Source organism: Cavia porcellus, unplaced genomic scaffold, assembly GCF_034190915.1.
Source record: "Cavia porcellus strain 051 isolate PalLab524CR breed Dunkin Hartley unplaced genomic scaffold, mCavPor4.1 scaffold_31, whole genome shotgun sequence".
NCBI lineage: Eukaryota > Metazoa > Chordata > Mammalia > Rodentia > Caviidae > Cavia > Cavia porcellus.
Window position 1 is genome coordinate 25,558,661 of NW_026947514.1, and position 21,440 is coordinate 25,580,100.

Here is a 21,440-nt window from a genome sequence, read left to right on the forward strand (position 1 = left end):
ATTTAATCTTCTAAGTAACGTGGGGCTGAGTGTTGTCTTCCCATTTTAAAGATAAGAAAATGAGGTTCTGAAAGTTTGTGTGACTTGCTCAAAATCATAAAACTACAAAGCTCTAGTAGGTTATAGAACCAGGATTCCACCTTGTCTGACTCAAGATTCTTTGCTCTTCCTGTCATGTTTGTTATACTGCTTCATACCCTTCCCTCCCTCCTTCCCCTTCCAGCCCTTCAGCCACCTGGTCACAGTTATAAGGAAATCTCTGCAGGACCTGGGAAGTATAAAGGAGAAAGGCTCCCCTTATTGAGCAGCAGGAACAGTACCTTCATGCACACAGCTTGGGCTGTCACACTGGTTGGAAGGGACTCAGACTTCAAGGACTCTGACTTATTTCCTCGATGGGGTTTTCCTTGTAGGCTTTACCTGTTTTTACAAGAGGAGGACTGGGTGTAAGATGGATGGCTGTGCTGTCTGCTACAAGCCCACCAGATTTCGTCTGCTCTGTGCCAGCCCTGTGGAGTACTTCCGGCCTGGCTTGGAGCTCCTCAATCGGGACAATGTGGGCTTAGTGTTGTTGCTACAGCCACTAGTCCCAGAAGGCCTGGGACAAGTCTCAGTGGCCCCCCTGTGTATAGCAAATACCCATGTCCTGTACAACCCACGACGGGGTGATGTCAAGCTGGCTCAGATGGCCATTCTCCTGGCTGAAGTGGACAAAGTGGCCAGGTTGTCAGATGGCAGCCACTGTCCTATCATCTTGTGTGGGGACCTGAATTCTGTCCCTAATTCGCCTCTCTACAACTTCATCAGAGACGGAGAGCTCCACTACAATGGGATGCCAGCCTGGAAGGTGAGGAGAGAGAGGTACTGGGAGGGGGACACACAGTGTAGGGAGAGAGTTAGGTGTGGGCATCAAGTTCTGCTTCTGTAGCAGGGACTCAGTTGGGCCTGTTCCGGTTCCCTCCTGGGTTCTCTTACGTTGCAAAGCTTGTGCCCAAGCCCAGAAGTTAGGAATTCAGGAGTACCACTGACATAATAAAAACCTGCCTGTTTTTGATCATTAATATACATTTAATTTACATATGATACATGGATCTTTGCAATAAAACCAACATGAAATAAGGCAAATGCCCTCTATTACCTAAATTCCCTGCCCTTTTCTTTTGGAGTCAAGTACAGTAAGTCCCCAACTAATGGATGAGTTCCATTCTGGGAGCAAGTTTCTAAGTAGGATTTGTTTGTAATCCAGCAAAGGGAGTCTTATGCAGTAACCCTGTTAATCTTATATTGTACACCTGTGAAAGTTTACTACTCAACTGTTCATAAGTTGGGGCCTTACACTAGTGACTGTTCTAAGCCTGGTGGCATTCTTTCAGATTGTTTTTCCATGCATTTACAATGATTTTTATGTCCCTGTGATACCAAGTCACAGTTTTTACTTACTAAGCACTTACTGTGTGCTATTTTAAGCACTTCAATGTATTAACTCAGTATTTTTCACTATTTTTATCATTGCTTTCATTTTATAAGTGAGAAAACTGAGGCACAGAGAAGTCAAATAATTTGCTTTAGACTACAGTGATAGTGGGGAAGCTAGGATTTGTAAGCAGGAGTCCTGGCCCCACGGCTGATATGTAGTTATCATATATATTTTATAAACATGATGTAGTTCTACATGTTTCATTTGTAGGCTGTTTTTTACATTCAACAATTTGCATATAAACTAACCCCTTTTAACTGCTGAATAGTGATAGTATAGATAGCTCATAGTTTTATCAGCTTGTGCTGATTTCTTTGTCTTGTCACTGAATCTTTGTACCTCTGTTGTGTCCCTACTGACCCAGCTTAGCTTTTGGCAGGATGTAGTGGAAAAAGGATAGAAAATAACTGAATTATTATTGAGCTTCTGTTTCAATGAGTTTACTCAAGAACCAGTAATGTCTTAATTGCTTAGAGCAGGGCTTTATCTTGCTCTAAAGGAACTGCAACTCAGGGAATGGGAAAAAGAATTTGCCAACAGCCTGTCACATGGGAGGCACTGAAACAATTCGCTTAAAGCCGGACAGTCCTGACTTTGAATCCTCATTCTGCCACCTTGGGCAAACTAGCTTGCTTGTTTCCTCCCTCCCCCTTCCCTCCTGCTTTCTTTTTTGTTTTTGTGGTACCAGGAATTGAATCCAGGACCTTTGCACTGAGCTACGTCTGAAGCCCTATTTATTTTTTTTTGCAGTTCTGGGAGTTGAACCCAGGGATTTTATATGGATATAATTCTCTATCCCTTTTTATTTTTTTTGAAACAGCATCTTGATAGTTCACTCAGGCTGGGCTCAAATTTAGAGTTCTGCTACTTCTGCCTTCCAGCATACTGGAGTACAGGGTGTGCCATTATGCTTCGCTAAATTAATTAACTTTTTCTTTCTTTCTTTTATATTTTTTTTCTGGTACCAGGGATTAAATTTAGGGCCTTCTCATTGAACTACATCCCCAACTTTTTTTTTTTTTAAATTTTGAGACAGAGTCTTGCTAAGTTGCCGAGGCTAAACTCAAACTTGTGACCCTCTGCCTCAGCCTCTCAGAGTGGTGGGATTACAGGTGCGCACTGCCATTGTTTAACTTTTTAAGCCCTATTTATTTCATCTGTATATTGTGGAAGTAATGGGACTTATATCAGATTTGGTTGTTTTGATGCATTAAATAAACACATGTAAAATGTTTTCTAAAAGTACCTGGTTAAAATGAAGCAGTAATTTGTAATAATTGTTAAGGTTCTTTTTTATTTTTTACTGTACACAGCTATTAAATAGCCATTAAATTTCAGGTCTGTTTTATTTCAGATGACATATTGAAAGTTTATGCCTTGTAAGGGCAGAGGAAATATGTCACTGCTCTGTCCTCATCACTGATAATAGTATCTTACACATAACTGGGATTCAACTATTCGTTGTTGTTAAATGAAATAAAGGGAATGTTGCTACCACATTAGAGTTATGCAGGTGACTGATGCTGTCCAATGTTTCCCCTACTGCATTCTGTCCATTTCCAGGCTGCTCATGGCTTTGATCAAGGATGGTGACATAGATACGGTAAAGTGCTTTGGTACATTTCCCATTTGCTTTGATCTTGTGGTTTCTTAATAGTAGGTTCAAGATATTCAGCCTTGGTCTAGAAGATCAAAAGATCAGGGTAAATGTCTTCCTTTTGCAAGTTGAAGTCCTTGAGAGTTGGTATTCTCTGTGGAGAACTGTGCATATTTTTCCAAGGTGAAACCTAGGACCACATGCTCATACAGTTCTATTCTCTTTGACTCGCACCTTACTTTCTTACCCCTCCTTCATGTCTCATGGACATTTCAGAATGTCTAGTGAAAAATGAATGCTTTTAACTAGCTCCTTATTTTTAACCTTCCCTTGAAACTCACGTGGCTTGCTTATATGTATATAGTGTGTGATTTTATGTATTTGTATTTGTCCATATGTCCCAATCGTGGGCTTCTTTTTCTATCTCATTTTCCTTATTCTTACCCTGCCCTTTCCTTGTAGGTATCTGGACAGGAAGACTTTTCCCATCAGCTTTACCAGCGGAAGTTGCAGGCCCCACTGTGGCCTACCTCCCTGGGTATCAATGATTGTTGTCAGTATGTCAGCTCCTGTCACCCGAAAAGATCAGGTGAGAACATGGCACGTTGTTGGTTGGCTGTGTCTTCATGCCCCATTTGGGAGAACGCTTGCTCCTCAAAGACAAGAGCAAGTGTCATCTCCTTACAGCAAGTTCCCCTGTTTTTCTCATTGTCTCTGCATGGCCACCAGTGAAATGAACAATTTTAAGTCAAGGCTTTTGGAAAAATCTGTCTGCAAAGCCAGATGGAAGATCCAGCTTGCTTTTCTTTCTTTCACTGGCTTTTACAGAGAGGCGTAAGTATGGCCGAGACTTCCTGCTACGTTTCCGCTTCTGCAGCATCGCTTGTCAGCGACCAGTAGGATTAGTTCTCATGGAAGGAGTGACAGACACTAAGCCAGGTAATAAGAACTAAACTTGCTTTTCTGTCATCTTTCTTCCTCACCTCTGACATTATCAGTTCTGTGGTTTCTTAGTCTTTTCTAAATATTATTCTCAGATAGGGGCTGGGGATTTAGCTCAGCGGCATAAGTGCCTGCCTTGCAAGCAGGCAGTCGTGAGTTCAATCCCTGGTACTGATAAAAAGGAAAAAGAAAAAAAAAAGTGCTAAAAAAAATATTATTCTCAGATCGCTTCTGGTAGTTAGTGTACAAGAAGGAAGGTGAATTGAGATCTGTGGCCTAGGATGCGTGGATGTGTAGTGTGATAAGAGCACAGGACCAGAAATCAAGAGCCTGGGTTCTTACCAGCTCTGACCTTGGGTAAGGCAGGCATGAAACATTTTTAGGCTTTGGTTGCTAATAATTAGCATGTATACAGCATTTCTAAGGGAGAAAATACACAGATAGTGCTTTAGAAGTCATAAGGTGACAGGAGACCTGGTTGTAATAAGGACTTGCTTCTGTGGAGAATTTCCAAGTGGAATGTAGCAAAGTATTCTTGACACTTTTCTGTTACCTCTGAAATCAACTCAGAGCAACAAAGAGGATAAAAAAAAAAAAAGTAAACTTCATATTGACAAATTAGTGGATCAGACGGGTTTTCTTTTTTTTTTTTTTTTTTAATTTTTATTTAAGGAGAAAAGAAAAGAAAAAAAAACAGTGAAGGGTACAAGTTATACAGATTTACAGAAGAAAAAAAATGCGCAGTAGGAAATCACTAGTTAATAGATTACATATTGCCATCTTAGAAATAATTGTTCAAGTCACAGAATTAAAGTTTGTAGAGTGGACCTTCCAGCAATGATACTGCAAACAGTTCTGTTCAATGATCCATTAGAACTCTGTGATATCATTTTCTGTCTTATACATTTAAATATACATGCAGTTATATAGTTTAGAGCATTTTCTTTTCCTCTCTTTTGTACAGTGACTATTACACATTTTGGGTTTCATTGCTCCCACTGTTCTTATTGCTTTTTTGGAAGAGAGTAAAACCAAATGTGACATGACAGAACAGAATCGGTCAAGTCAAAAGGGTGGATATAATAGATAATATAAAAACATAATACAAGGTGATCAACAATGGTTACCCTAATGCCTCCCGCTATTTCTAATAGAATTGCCTATATCGTTAGTTGTAATACTATTGAACAAAACCGTAAAGGATAAAACCGACAAAACCAAAACATTGGAGATATTGTAGGTCTTCAAAAGTAGATAGAAGTCAACGAGAATGGGCGTTATAATGAATCTCATTATCTTCTCAGCTGATGCCTAAACTTTCGAACCTGATACTATTCAGCAAAACAGAATAGAGGAACCTCAGTCAAAAACAAGATGGTGAGAGTAATACAGGGCTTCAAATCGAGAAAATAGAAAGTCAAAGTGGGTTACTATATTATATCCTGCTATATTTTTCCCTTTAATTAAATGGATAACAATAAAAAAGTATATAATGGAGTGGAGATTGAGAAAAAGAAAAAGAGGGCATAACAGCGAAACAGGGCAGATCAAAACATAACCTTTTAAGCAGAATAGTGTTTCACCACCAGATATTTCCGACTTAAAAATAGTTACCATATTGACTCCCTCCCTGAAGTCCTTGAGTACAACTTCATATACTGTAGCATTAAGTATATCAAAACAATGTAAAACCATTTAAGAGAATGACAGCATTATAGAGTATTTGGAATTGACTAACAGAAAATGAACAATGGTCTCTGTATAATCTCCTTGTCTTTAAAAGGTTTTTGCTTATACTAACGTACATAACAAAATCCAATAAGATACAACCTGGTTAGACCATTGGAGACAGAAGAACAAAAGCTAGATGAGACTTCAAAACAAGATGGTACTGAATCAGCATTACCTATTAAGATGTCATTTTCTCAAAAATAGCTGTTCCTATCATCCAATCTTCTCTGTCTCATTTCTGTTGAGCTCTTTTTCTGTCAGTAGCTGTCAGTTTGTCTTCTTCATTTTGTTCTCTGCTCCATTCGTTGTGGCCTCCCTGCCACTATTTCTGGGTTCTTTGTATTTTTCTTTTTTTAGAATATCCTGCAATACTTTCTGTAGAGTTGAATTGGTGGTTGCAAATTCCCCCAGTTCCTCTTTATCCTGGAAGCACCTCGTTTTTCCATCAATTTCCAGGGACAGTTGTGCAGGATATCTCAATCTTGGCTGGAGATTATTATCTTTCAAAGCTTGAATTATTTCCCCCCATGCTCTTCGTGATTTGATGGTTTGTGAAGAGAAATCTGCTGTAATTCTGATGGGTGTTCCTTTGTAAGTGATCTGTTTCTTGTCTCTTACAGCTTTTAATATTCTGTTCTTGTATTGAATTTCTGGGATTTTTATTATTATATGCCTGGGTGTTTCTCTGTTAGGGTTGTAGGTAGCTGGGGTCCTGTATGCCTCATACAGCTGAGTATCTTTACCTTTTGCTAAATTAGGAAAATTCTCCTGGATTATTTCTGTGAGTAGCTTTTGTAATTCATTTGTTTGTGTCCCTACTTCTTCTTCTATGTTCTTAATCCTTAAGTGGTGGCTCCTCTTATCATCTTCTTGTCTTTGTATTATTGCTGTTTGTTTCTTTGTTATTTTTAAGAAGTTTTTCATTTCATTCTCCCATATTTCAAGTCTGCCCTCCAGTTCAGATAGTCTGTCCTTAGTTTCTTTCAAGCTGTTATGCCAGTCTTGTATAGACTTATTAATTTCTTGATAGTCCCTTTGAACCTGCTTCACATACTCAATGCTTTCTCTGTTTTCTCCATCAAGCAATTCTCCCCTCTTTTTCTGTTCTTCCATTCCACCATCTGTTTTTTCCTGGGTGGTGTTTAGCATTTCTCTAACTATTCTGCATACTTCTAGCTTCAGATCATTGATAACTTCATTCCTGAATTGGTCTATGAGGCTCTCAATATGGTGCTTAATGTATACTGGTGCGGCGTCCATTATTGCCTGTTTCTCAGGATTGGGGGCCGAGGAGCTTTTTTTGTTGCTTCCCTTCCCCATATTTTTTGTTCCTTATAAAATGCAATCTTACAAAGGAGGCCCGGCTTCCCTGCCTGTCAGCCACAGCCTGATCAAATTGCGCTGGCTAGTTGTTCCCGCCCACCGCTACGCACCAGGGAGTCGGAGGAGGCAGCCTACGCGGAAGTCAGTCGCTCCTCCGGGCCATCGTCCGGCTCTGGGATCTGGGTTAGGCTAGTCTAGCCTAGAGAGTCCGCCAGCAGCGTCACTCAGGCCAGGCACTTTTCTCCAATCCCGTCCGAGAGGGGAATGGCGCCCAGAGAGATCTCCGCTAGAGTCAAACTGTGGTGGGGGGTCAGATTCTCACTCACCTCGCCACCAGTCAGTTTTCGTGTACACCTCTGTCCGTCCTTTTTTTTTTCGACTCCGTTCTCCCGTTCCCAGAGCTCGGCGCTCCCAGAGCTCGGCGCGTCTCTCCTTGCTGAGCCGCTGTGGAGATAGCCGGCCGCCGCACGGCGGGAAATCCAAACCGGTTTCCGATGGCGCGGAGTCGAGCCTCCACACCGAGATTTTTCTGTTCCTATTTTAGCGCCAGGACTGTATTCCAAGTTGGATTCTCTCAGCCCAGTTCGTTCCTGAGTCAGCAGAGCATATCTCTACTGATTCGTGTCTCCCTAGTCCGCATTATTTCTGGCCTCTGAGCCGAACCTTTCAGAGAGCCTCTGGTAGTTGCTGTTGTCTGTCCGCCATGTTCTCTGGTCTCCATCAGACGGGTTTTCAAACTGCCAGCCGTAGCACAGACGAGATGGCTACAAGAAGCTCTGTACAGTGTGCCTGGTGCTGCAGAAAGTATGGAGAAACTTATGTGGGGGGGTGTGGGGCTCAGGTAGAATCAGCAGAGTTCTTTTTCCCAAGGTGAGGAGTATACTGTGAAGCTCAAAAGCAGAATCCTCTTTTTTTTCAACAATAATGGAATGCATGGATTGTAATAGGAAAGTCTCTCTCTCTCTCTCTCTCTCTCTCTCTCTCTCTCGTTTTTGTTTTTGTTTGAGACAAGTTCTCACTATACAGTTCAGGTTGAGCTTGAGCTCACTTTGTAGCTCAGGCTGGTCTTGAATTTGCAATGATCAAACTAATGGTGATCATTCTGCCTCAGCCTCTCAGGTGCTACTTTAAAGCATAATCATAATCGGTTGACTTCAGACTTCTTAATGTTGATATTCATTTCTAGAAGCTGGACCAAAGCTTCAAGGAAAAAAGGTATAGCTTAAGATTTTATACCTAACCAACACCCCTTTGGTAGAAACTAATAGAAGAATACATAAAGGCAATCAAACACTGGCTAGGATATAATAATAAAAAGCCTAGAGGTAAGCAGTGAATTTATCTTACAGAGATTTAATTTCAATTGACGTTTTGCACAGAGCAGTGAAAATTTCAGTGGCTAATTTTTTTGATCGCGTAGCTTTAATATTGTCATGGCTGTTCCACAGGCAGTAATAATAATTGCTGCCATGTATTGAGCTGCTAATGTGCCAGGAACTGAGATAATACTTCTCTGTCAGTCAGACTCAGTCAGGAGAGCAATGGTGTGGTGGCTTTTTTGGGCAGAGTAGTAGTGATTTTTGAGACAGGGTCTCACTATGCAGTTCAGTCTGACCTTGAACTCCCTTTGTAGCCCAGGATGGCCTCATACTTAGTGATTCTCCAGCCTCAGTCTGTGAAGTGTGGCCTTACAGGCATGTGCCACCACACCCAGCCTTGGCACAGTGTTTAAGATTACAAAATCCTAAAGCTAAACGACTATGAAGTCCCACATAGAAAATTTTATATTAATAATAGATTAATGAAAAAAGCAGTGCTTTACTTGGGTGATACATTTAAACAATAACAAATTTTTTTTTATTTAAGGAGAAAAAGGAAAAAAACAGAAAAAGGGTACAAATAATACAAAATTTAAAAAATAAACAGTAAGAAATCACTAGCTAATAGATTACATATTCTCATCTTAGAAATAGTTGTTCAGGTTACAAAATTAAAGTATATAAAGTGGACTTTCAAACAGTGAGAGTGCAAACAGTTTTGTTCAATGATCCAAAAAACACTCAGTAATATGGTTATCTACCCTATACACTTAAACATATATGCAGTTATAACCTTTAAAGCACTTTCTTTTCTTTTGTACAATGACAATTACACATTTTGCGTTTTATTACTCCCACAGTTCTTATTACTTTTTTTGAAGAGAGTAAAACCAAATGTGACATAACAGAACAGAGTCAGTCAAATCAAAAGGATGGACATAATAGATAATGTAAAAACAAAATATAAGGTGATCAACAATGGTTACCATACTGCCTCTTGCTATTTTAAGAAGAATTGGCAGTTATAATAAAATTGAACTAAACAGTAAAGAATAAAACCAAAGCATTGGAGACATTACAGGATTTTAAAAGAAAATAATAGTCAACCGGAATGGGTGTCATAATGATTCTTACTGTCTTCACAGTTATGCCTATACTTTCGAACTTGGTACTATCAAGCAAAGCAGAATAGAGGAAAATCAGTCAAAACAAGATGGTGAGGGCAATACAGGATTTCAAATCAAGTTAATAGGAAATCAAAGTGGGTTACTATAATGTATCCTGCTATTTTTTATTTATTTTTCCCTTAATTAAAAAAATAAAAAGAAAAAAGTAATTAAAAAAAAGGGGATTGAGATAAAAGAGGGTATAACAACAGAACAGCGCAGATCAAAACATAACCATTTGAGCAAAATAGTGTTTCACCACAAGATATACTGACATAAAAATAGTTACCATAGTGTCTCTTTCCTTGAAATCTTTGAGTAAAACTTTGTATACAGTAGCATCAAACATATCAAGACACTATAAAACCATTCAAGAGAATGACATTATTACAGGGTATTTAGAACCAATTAACAGAAAATGAACAATGGTTTCTATATAAACTCCTTGTCTATAAAAGTTTTTGCTTATATTATCATATATAATAAAATCCAATAAGACACAACCTTTTAAGACCGATGGAGACAGAAGAATACAAATTTGATGGGACTTCAAAACAAGATGCTAAATCAGCACTAGCTATTATGATGTGTTGTTTTCTCCAAAATGGCTGTTCCTACCTTCTGATCTTCTCTGCCTCATTTCTGTTGAGCTCTTTTTCTGTCATTTGTTGTCAGTTTTCTTCTTCATTTCGTTTTTTCCTCCATTCATTGTGGCATCTCTGCCACTTTTTCTGGAATCTTGATATTTTCCTTTTTTAGACTATCCTGCAGTATTCTCTGTAGAGTTGAATTGATGGTTGCAAATTCCCCTAGTTCCTCTGTATCCTGGAAGCACCTTGTTTTTCCATCAATTTCTAGGGACAGTTGTGCAGGATATATCAATCTTGGCTGGAGGTTATTATCTTTCAAAGCTTGAATTATTTCCCCTACGCTCTTTGTGATTTGATGGTTTGTGCTGAGAAGTCTGCTGTAATTCTGATGGGTGTTCCCTTGTAAGTGATCTGTTTCTTGTCTCTGACGGCTTTTAATATTCTGTACTTATGTTGGGTTTCTGGAATTTTGATTATTATATGCCTGGGTGTAGCTCTATTTGGGTTGTAGGTGGCTGGAGTCCTGTATGCCTCATTTATCTGAGTATCTTTACCATTTGCTAAATTAGGGAAATTCTCTTGGATTATTTCTGTGAATAGCTTTTGTAGTCCATTTGTTTGTGTCCCCACTTCTTCTCTTATGTTCTTAATTCTTAAGTTATAGATTCTCTTATCATCTTCTAGCTTTTGTATTGTTGCTGTTTGTTTTTTTGTTATTTTTAAGAAGTTTTTCATTTCATGCTCCCATATTAAACAAATCTGCCCTCCAGTTCAGATAGTCTATCCTTAGTTTCTTTCAAGCTGTTATGCCAGTTTTCGATAGAGTTTTTAGTTTCCTGGTAATCTCTTTGAACCTGCTTCATGTATTCTATGCTTTCTCTATTTTCTCCATCAAACAATTCTCCCCTCTTTTTCTGTTCTTCCATTCCACCATCTGCTTTTTCTTGGGCGGTGCTTAGCATTTCTCTAACTATTCTGCTTATGTCTTGCTTCAGGTCATTAATAGCTTCATTCCTGAACTCGTCTATGAGGCTCTGGAGATAGTGCTTTATGTCTATTGGTGCTGTTTCTGCTATTGCATGTTTCTCAGGATTGGGGGCCGAGGACCCTTTCTTGTTGTTCCCTCTTCCCATATTCTTTTTTCCTTATATATAAGCATATATAGGAGGTCCAGCTTCCTTCCCTGTTGGCCACAGTCTGTTTGAATTGTGCGGGCTAGGTGTTCCCACCCACCACAGTGCACCAGGGAGACACAGACCTGGGCACTCTATGTCAGGCCACCCCTCCAGTTCAACCTACCAAAGGCTTCACTGCTAGGGCACACCTCCAGGCGCTGGGACCTGGGTTGGGCTAGCCTACTGGGTCTCAGCCAGCGGCGTCTCGCAGGCCAGGTACTCCCCACCAATCCCACTTGAGAGGGGGATATGTGGCTGAAGTCACTGCAATATCTCGTTCTGGGAAGTCTGCCCGGTCCGAGTATGTCCTCCACTGAAGCCTCCTTCTCTATGGAAGGGTCCCAATCTGCTCACTCACCGCAGGTCGATGCAGGGCACCCGGCCAGCCCTACTCCCAACTCCATTCAACACTTCCCACTCTTCGAGCTTTCGTGCCTCTCTCCCTGCTGTGCCGACCAGGACGCAACAGCGGCTGCAGGAAATTCAAATCGCAGTTGCCAGTGGCGCAGGGTCCGGCTTCCATGCTGAGACCTTATCTGTTCCTGCTGTGTCACTGGGATTGCGTTTCCAGTTGGTTTCTCTTAATTTAGTTAGTTCCTGGGTCGGCAAAGAATATCCCTCCTTTCCTAGAACTTCCTGCCCGGCACCATTCCTGGATTTCAAGTGTGGTTTCTCAGAGAGCCTCCGAGGCTGTTGCTATCTATCCACCATGTTCTTCCCTAATTCAATAAACAAAATTAAACTAAGGGCAATTAAACTACATACTGCCAATCACTTTGTAAGTGGAAAACAATCGTATGTGGAGGTAACACCCAGTTGGGTAACAGTGCAAAATGACAGTAGTGTTTTCACAATTGTGATTAAATTTGGGTGAATAACCACACCTTGTGAATGTATCTTTCCATTCATTTAGTGTCTTATTCAAAGGCAAACAGACCACTAATGAATCTCTTTTAAAAACTTCACGTTTTAAAATCTGTCTTCATTTTTAGGGGTGGAAAGGTTTAAGCGCAGTGCAAGGAGATCAAAGTGTGAGTTCTTTTTCCCTCAGAGGATCTGCTTAGGAATACTAACTAGTGCTATTTCCAGTTCAATACCAGAGTTACCCAAACTAACTGCCAGCGTGACTGTGACATTCACCTTAACGGGGAGCCTCTGAGTACAAAGGGAGATGCAGTGCTTGGTAGTGAGGGTTCATTTTCCCTACACTAGTGCTACTTTGTGCTGGAGCCTCCTATGTGACCCTCATGTGTAATATAAACACGTGTTCTCACACTTCCCAGCTCCCTTTGTGACAGAGCAATTTATAAGTAGGGTACTCATTAAGCCCCTTTCTTGTTAATTTTCATATATTAATGATTTTTTTTCCTAATCTGGATCTTAAAAACTCTTTCTTAGTTAAATTAGGCTGCTGTAATAAAATACCATAAACTGGGTAGTTTTTAAACAACAAAAATGTATTTCTCACAGTTTTGGAGGATAAGAAGTTCAAGATTAAAGCACCAGCAGAGGTGTGTGGTGATGGCTCACTTCCAAGTTCATAGATGGCATCATCTTGCTCCAGCTTTAGTATATGTGCTGCCAAAGTGAGCACGACATCGTCTTGCTGTGTCTTGATATGTTGGAAGGAACAAGGAGTGAACATCTTTTCTTCCCCACCAAAATAAAGGTGCAGGGATCTGCACTGATTGAGTGCAAACATGCATGTGCTCATGAGAAAGAAAACAGTGACTCCTTTTTTAATGTCTGCAAGGGTGTGAATGTTTTTATTCTCCACTAACTCCTGTGCTGAAATCCTCATCCCCAAAAGTGATATTATGAAGAGATGGCTTCTCTGGGAGGTGATTAGGTCAAGAACATGAAATCCCCTCGAATGGCCCCGAAGATGTCACACCTGCAAAATAAAGCAGGGATCTGGGATGACCAGTTGTCCATATTCTCCAGCTAGCCACCATTTTATTAGCCAGAGCAGGGGAGAGGGTAGGATGCTTTTCCTGGAAGTGTAGAAGCAGTGATAGAATGGGCAAGTTTAATATTCTCCCGAGTGTCTGTTGTAAGGCTCCTAATCCCACTCGAGGGGATTTCATGTTCTTGACCTAATCACCTCCCAGAGAAGCCATCTCTTCATAATATCACTTTTGGGGATGAGGATTTCAGCACAGGAGTTAGTGGAGAATAAAAACATTCACACCCTTGCAGACATTAAAAAAGGAGTCACTGTTTTCTTTCTCATGAGCACATGCATGTTTGCACTCAATCTTGGGACTGTGGATCTTTTAATAAAAACAAACCTTGCATCCAATTTAATGCATTATAGAAAAAAACTATTGCTACTGGATGATTTTTATAAATTGCTAGTTAACAAACTGTGCAAAAAGTCATACAGAAAATGATAATATGGTCAGTTTTCTAAACAGGACAGTCCACTGGCCTATATGTGGTATAGCTTAGGATCCTCTTCCCAGTCAAGTACTTGCAGAAGAACCTGTTTGTTTGGTTGCTATCAGTGCTGAATGGCCCCGAAGATGTCACACCTGCAAAAACAGCTGTACCTCCTGTGAGTACAGCTAGAGAGACAAGTAGAGGAGTAATGGGCAGAACAGTGATGTTTCTATGTAGTGCTACATGAAGAGCAGAACCTAGTGTTTTAAGATCCTGCTGGCTCCTTAGAGTTTTCACAGCTCTGGAGGCTAACAAGGTTGCAGCGGTAAAGGATGGAACCCAAAATGAACATAATGTTGTTAATAGTGATGCTCCAAATAATACTACATGAACAATCACAAAGTGAAACTATAAGCTACAACAAAAAAGTAATGAAAAATAAATGATAGTAAAGGACTTAATTCATCTTTCTCAGTCTGCAAGATATCAAATAGATAAAATGCAACTATGAATATAGAGGACATAAGTAATGTCTTGCGACTGGTTGCTACATATCAAGCTACACTCTGAAAGAAGAGAGGACATTTTAAAAATAGAGCATTGGGAAATTCTTTAGAATTGACCCTCTCATTAGACAGTAGAGCAGAGGTAGTAAAAATAGAAATTAGGAACACCTAAGAAAACTATCAATTAGACATGATTTAGGTCAAAGAGGAAAACTGAAATGAAACTAGAATACCTAACAAATAATAGTTAAAATATTGTATATTTATGGGATACAGTTAAAAGTTTTTATAGGAAATTCTGGACAATTTTATAGAGTTATATAAAATAACTTAAAACTCACCATCTATTATAGATTCTTTTAAAAGGAACCTACATGAAAGAAACAATGGATAATTCTTTACACTGTTGATATATTTATTTCAGTTCCAAAAATCAGCATCTTAAGGAAAGAAGTGCTAGTAGGATTCCTGTTTAAGTTAGGAACATGACAAGGGTATTAACTATCATATCTTTGGAGTTAACAGCTAACAGAATTAGAAGTAGAAAATAGAAATGTATCTCTCTCTATATATCTATGTATCTGTATGTATCTATATATCTATATCTATGTATCTATATCTATATAAAAGTGTAGCTGGGCATGATGGCCAGTTCCTGTAGTTCCAGCTACTAGAGAGACTGGTGTGAGAGAATCATTTGTGCCCAGGATCCAGCCTGGGCAACATATTGAGACTGTTTTTAAAAAATCCTTAAAGAAAATAGAAATGTAAAACTTAAAAGGATAGATTATTACTTCCTGATGATATTTTTATTTAATTGGTGATCCAAAAGAACCAACTAAAAACAGCATTAGCACTAAGATAATTCAGGAAAGTAGCTAGGTACAAGTTAATTTGTAGAAATCAGTAGCAGTCATGTATAAAAATCTGGATTTGTTAAACAATAATTGTGTAACTATCATTATAATCTAAGTGTAGATATTTTCTTCTCTCACAAAAGAAGCCCTAGACCCATCCACAGTCATTAATAATAAGATAGTTATACTACTGATTTCTCTGAGTTTGCTGAAGAGAGATTTGTGCTGGTATTATTTGGACAATTGAAGGCAGAGGTCTGGTGCTTTGGGTGAATGATTTGGGGATGACAATGCGCATGGCATGTACCATTGTTATCCCCTGATTAACGTGCTTTGAAATCGTTTTTGAAATCATGTTTGTTATCGTTTTTCTCCTCCGCCACCTCCTCCACCTCCTCCTCTCCTCCTCCTGCTCCTCCTCGTCCTCCACTCTATTTCTCCCTCTTCTTCTTCTTCTTTTTTTTCTATTTATTTTTGAATAAAATGGATTTAAAAACAAATAGATCTGGAGATGTAGCTCAGTGCAAAGGCCCTCAGTTCATGCCCTGGGGTGTAGTGGAGGGCTGCAAACAAAAATCCAGACTTAGGTGGCTTCACTGATAAATTCTGCCAAACATTTAAAGAAGAGATCATAAGTGTCTATCACAAACACTTTCAAAATCTAAGAAGAGGAGACATTTCCTGAATCATCCCATGAGATATTACTATCATCCCAAAACTAGATAAATATATTACAAGGAAAACTACAGGTCAATATCCTTATGAATATAGATACAGAATTCCTCAATAAAACACTAGCAAGTCAAGCCCAAGAAAATACAAAAATGATTGTATACCATGACAACGTAAGATTCATTCTAGGAATGTAAGGTCAACTAATCTAATACATCAAATTAAATGAATATTTAATGTAAAAAATCATATGATTATCCCAAAGTATACAGAGAAGACCTTTTTTTTCTTGGTTTGTGTTTTTTATTTTTGAGACAGGGTCTTACTATGCAGTTCAGACTGGCCTTGGGCTCACTTTGTATACCAGGCTGGTCTCAGACTTGCAAAGATCCTCCCACCTCAGCCTCCCAAGTGCTAGGATTAGAGGAGTGTGCCATCATGCCCAGCTCATGGAAGATCTTTGCCAAACCCAACACCCTCTGATGATTAAAAACCACTAAAAAAAAAAAGAATATACAAGAACATCTTCAAAATTTACATAAAGTCCACAATTAATATCATAATTGTGAAAGAATAGAAGCTTTACCCCTAAGATCAGAAATAAGACAGAATGTCACCACTTCTAATCAACACTGTAACAAAAGTTCTAGTTGAGTAATTATGGAAGAAACAAAATGCACCCAGAATGCAATAAAATAATACTATAATAACACGTTTTTTTATCCATTCCTCAGTTGATGGCATTTAGGTTGTTTCCAAGACCTGGCTATTATAAACTGTGCTGCTATAAAACATGGGTGCACATATATTACTGTGCTGTGATGTTTTTAATTCTTTTGGGAAGTTACCCAGAAGGGGAATAGCTGGGATGAATGGGACCTCCAGTCCTAGTTTTTTGAGGAATCTCAACACTGATTTCCATAGTGGTTGCACCAGTCTGCATTCCTACCAACAGTGAAGGATTCCTTTTTCTTCACAGTCCCTCTTAACATTTGTTATTGCTTGATTTCTTGATAATAATCATTCTTTCTGGGGCATTCTTTCTGGAATCTCAGTGTTGTTTTACTTTGCATCTCTTGAATGACCAGTGATGATGAACATTTTTTTAATCTATTTATTTGCTGTTTGTATTTCTTCATTTGAGAAATATGTATGAATCTCAGATGCTCAGTTTTAGATTGGGTCTTAGGACTTATTTGTTAGTTCTTTGTACTCAGTAGTAATCCTTGTCTGAGGAATAGCTGGTAAACATTTTCTCCCACGTTGTAGGTTCTCTCTTCTGTTAGTGGTTTCTCTTGCTGTGCAAAAGCTGTTCAGTAGACTGAGATCCCAGTTGTTGATTCTTTGTGATAGTTCCTGTGCCATTTGGGTTTTGTTCATAAAGTTTTTACTTACACCAATGTCTTCAAGAGTTTTACCACCTCTATCTTCCAGCAGATTTAATGTTTCTGTTTTAATATTAAGATATTTGATCCATTCTCATTTTAGGTTAGTACATAGTGAAAGATATGGCTCTAGTTTTAATCTTCAGCATGTGTAGAGCCAGTTTTTCCCACATCATTTATTAAAGAGGCTGTCTTTCTTCCAGTGAATGTGTATGGCACCTTTGTCAAAGATAAGGTGGCTTAGTGTGTCTGCAGTTGTTTCTATATCTTTTAATCTGTTCTATTGATCTTTGGGTCTTTTTTTTTTGGCAGTACCACACTGTTTTTATCATAGTAGCTTTATAGTATAATTTCAAGTCTGGAATTGTGATGCCTGCTATTTTGTCTTTGTTGTCCAGAATTGCGTTTGCTATGCTAGGTCTCTTCTGGTTCCAGGTGAATTTTCAGATTGTTTTGTCTAATTCTGTGAGATACGTTATTGAAATTTCGATTGGGATTGCATTGAATCTGTGTAACAGTTTTGGAAGTATGGCCATTTTCACTGTATTTGTTCTTTCTACCCAGGAGCACAGATATCTCTCCATTTTTTAATATCTTCTTTAATCTCCTTTTTCAGAGTACTGCAGTTTTCAACGTAGAGGTCTTTTACATCTTTTGTTAGACTGATTTCTAGGTATTACATTTTTTTGGGATGCTATTCTAAAAAGTATTGTTTCCCTTATTTCTCTCTCAGTGAATTTGTTATTCGTGTACAAGAAGGCTATTGGTTTTTTTAAAATTTTATTTAAGGAGAAAAAGAAAAAAAAACAGAAAAAGGGTACAAGTTATACAGAATTTCAGAAAAAATAAACAATAGGAAATCACTAGTTAATAGATTACATATTGTTATCTTAGAAATAGTTGTTCAAGTTACAAAATTAAAGCATATAAAGTGGACTTTCAAACAGTAAGACTGCAAACAGTTCTGTTGAATGATCCAACAAAACTCAGTAATATGGTTATCTATCTTATACACTTTTTTTTAATTTAAGGAGTAAAAGGAAAAAAAGAAAAAGGGTACAAGTTATACAGAATTTCAGAAAAAAAACCAGGAAATCACTAGTTAATGGATTACATATTGTCATCTTAGAAATATTTGTTCAAGTTACAAGATTAAAGCATATAAAGTGGACATTCAAACAGTGAGACTGCAAACAGTTCTGTTCAATGATCCAACAAAACTCAGTAATATCATGTCTATCTTATACACTTAAATTTACATGCAGTTATACCATTTAGAGCACTTTCTTTTCCTCTCTTTTGTACAATGACTATTACACATTTTGGGTTTTATTGCTCCCACAGTTCTTATTGCTTTTTTTGGGAGAGAGTAAAACGAAATATGACTTAACAGAACAGAATCGGTTAAATCAAAAGGGTGGACATAATAGATAATGTAAAAACATAACACAAGGTGATCAACAATGGTTACCATAATGCCTCCCGCTATCTCAAATAGAATTGCCTATATCATCAGTTATAATAAAATTGAACAAAACAGTAAAGAACAAAACCAACAAAACCAAAACATTTGAGACATTACAGGTCTTCAAAAGTAGATAATAGTCAACCAGAATGGGTGTCATAATGAATCCCACTATCATCACAGCTGTTGCCTAAACTTTCGAACCTGGTACTATCAAGCAAAGCAGAATAGAGGAGCATCAGTCAAAACAAGATGGTGAGAGCAATACAGGGCTTCAAATCAAGTTAATAGAATATCAAAGTGGGTTACTATAATATATCCTGCTTTTTTAAAATTTATTTTTCCTTTAATTAAAAGGATAAAAATAAAAAAATAATAAAATGGAGATTGAGATAAAAGAGGGCATAACAACTAAACAGTGCAGATCAATACATAACCATTTAAGCAAATTAGTGTTTCACCACAAGATAATCCCGACATAAAAGTAGTTACCATATTGTCTCTTTCCTTGAGATCTTTTGAGTATAACTTCGTATACTGTAGCATCAAATATATCAACACAATGTATAACCATTCAGGAGAATGACAGTATTACAGGGTATTTAGAATCAACTAACAGATAATGAACTATGGTTTCTGTATAATCTCCTTGTCTATAAAAGTTTTTGTTTATACTATCACATATAATAAAATCCAATAAGATACAACATGTTAAGACCTATGGAGACAGAAGAACAAAAGCTTGATGGGACTTCAAAATAAGATGATGCCAAATCAGCACTACCTATTGTGACATTGTTTTCTCCAAGATAGCTTTTCCTATCATCCAATCTTCTCTGCCTCATTTCTGTTGAGCTCTTTTTCTGTCATTAGTTGTCAGTTTGTCTTCTTCATTTTGTTTTCTGCTCCATTCATTGTGGCCTCTCTGCCACGATTTCTGGATTCTTCGTATTTTTCTTTTTTAGAATATCCTGAAGTATTCTCTGTAGAGTTGAATTGGTGGTTGCATATTCCCCTAGTTCCTCTGTATCCTGAAAGCACCTTGTTTTTCCATCAATTTCCAGGGATAGTTGTGCAGGATATCTCAATCTTGGCTGGAGGTTATTATCTTTCAAAGCTTGAATTCTTTCCCCCCACGCTCTTCATGATATGATGGGTTGTGCTGAGAAGTCTGCTGTAATTCTGATGGGTGTTCCCTTGTAAGTGATTTGTTTCTTGTCTCTGACAGCTTTTAATATTCTTTTCTATTATATGCCTGGGTGTAGCTCTATTTGGGTTGTAGGTGGCTGGAGTCCTGTATACCTCATATATCTGAGTATCTTTACCATTTGCTAAATTAGGGAAATGCTCTTGGATTATTTCTGTGAATAGCTTTTGTAGTCCATTTGTTTGTGTCCCCACTTCTTCTCTTATGTTCTTAATTCTTAAGTTATAGATTCTCTTATCATCTTCTAGCTTTTGTATTGTTGCTGTTTGTTTTTTTGTTATTTTTAAGAAGCTTTTCATTTCATGCTCCCATATTATAAATCTACCCTCCAGTTCAGATAGTCTATCCTTAGTTTCTTTCAAGCTGTTATGCCAGTTTTCGATAGAATTTTTAGTTTCCTGGTAATCTCTTTGAACCTGCTTCCACCATCGACTTTTTCTTGTGTGGTGCTTAGCATTTCTCTAACTATTCTACTTATATATTGCTTTATTTCCTTAAATACTTCACTTTTGAACTCGTCTATGAGGCTCTGGAGATATCACTTTATGTCTATTGGTGCCATATCTGTTGCATGTCTTCTGTCCTCCTTTTCCTTTACTTTTCCTGGATCAGTGTTCTCAGGATTGGGGACTGAGGACCCTTTCTTGTTGCTCCCTCTTCCCATACTTTTTGTTCCTTCCATACAAGCGTATATAGGAGGCCCAGTTTTTTTCTTTGTCGGTCACAGTTTGTTTGAATCTGCTGGCTAGGTGTTCACGCCCACTGCAGTGCACTAGGGAGACACAGACCTGGGCAGCCTCTGCTGGGCCCGCCCCTCCAGGTCAACCTACTGAAGATTTTACTGCTAGGATGCACCTCCAGGTGCTGGGACCTGGTTTGGACTAGCGGGGACCAGGTCTTAGTCAGCGGTGTCCCCCAGGCCAAGCCCTCCGCACCAATCCCGCTTGAGAGGGGAATATGTGACTAAAGTCACTGCAGCGTCCTGTTCCAGCTAGTCTGCCCAGTCCCAGTATGTCCTTTGCTGGAGCCTCCTACTCTATGGAAGGGTCCCCGTTCTGCTCATTCACCACAGGTCGATGCAGAGCTCCCTGCCAGTCCCGCCTTCAACTCCGTTCACTGATTCCCGCTCTCAGAGTTTTCACGTGTCTCTCTCCCTGCTGTGCCGATTGGGACGTAGCAGCAGCAGCAGGAAATTCAAATCGCGGCTTCCAGAGGTGCGGGTTCCAGCTTCAGCACTGAGATTTTATGTGTTCCTGTTGTAGCATTGGGATTCCATCCCCAGTTGGTTTCTCTCAGCTTAGTTCATTCCTGGGTTGACAGGGTATATCTCCCCTTCCTTAGGACTCCTCGCATTGCACCACTCCTGGATTCTAAGCGGGATATCTCAGAGAGCGTCTGTAGCTGCTGTTATCTATCTGCCATATTCCAAGGCTATTGGTTTTTGAGTGTTGACTTTGTAACTAGCTATGTTACTGAATTTTGTTATTCAATCCAAAAGTCTTTTGGTGGAGTTTTTGGGATCTTCTAAGTAGAGTATCATGTCATCTGCAAATAATTGTAATTTAATTTCTTTTTTTTTTTGTCTTTTTCCTTTTTATCGGCACCAAGGATCGAACTCACGACTGCCTGCTTTCAAGGCAGGTGCT

General features: G+C 38.8%; 1 protein-coding gene across 2 annotated transcripts in view; it reads left to right on the forward strand.

Moving 5' to 3' along the window:
• Angel1 (angel homolog 1) overlaps positions 1-21,440 on the forward strand; it is a 35,097-nt gene that overhangs the window by 6,169 nt on the left and 7,488 nt on the right. For both annotated transcript variants that reach the window (XM_063241105.1, XM_003472442.5), the window contains exons 5-7: positions 414-847; positions 3,537-3,663; positions 3,903-4,013. In XM_063241105.1, coding sequence (XP_063097175.1) covers positions 414-847; positions 3,537-3,663; positions 3,903-4,013 — 672 coding nt within the window. The remainder of the gene's footprint in view (positions 1-413; positions 848-3,536; positions 3,664-3,902; positions 4,014-21,440) is intronic.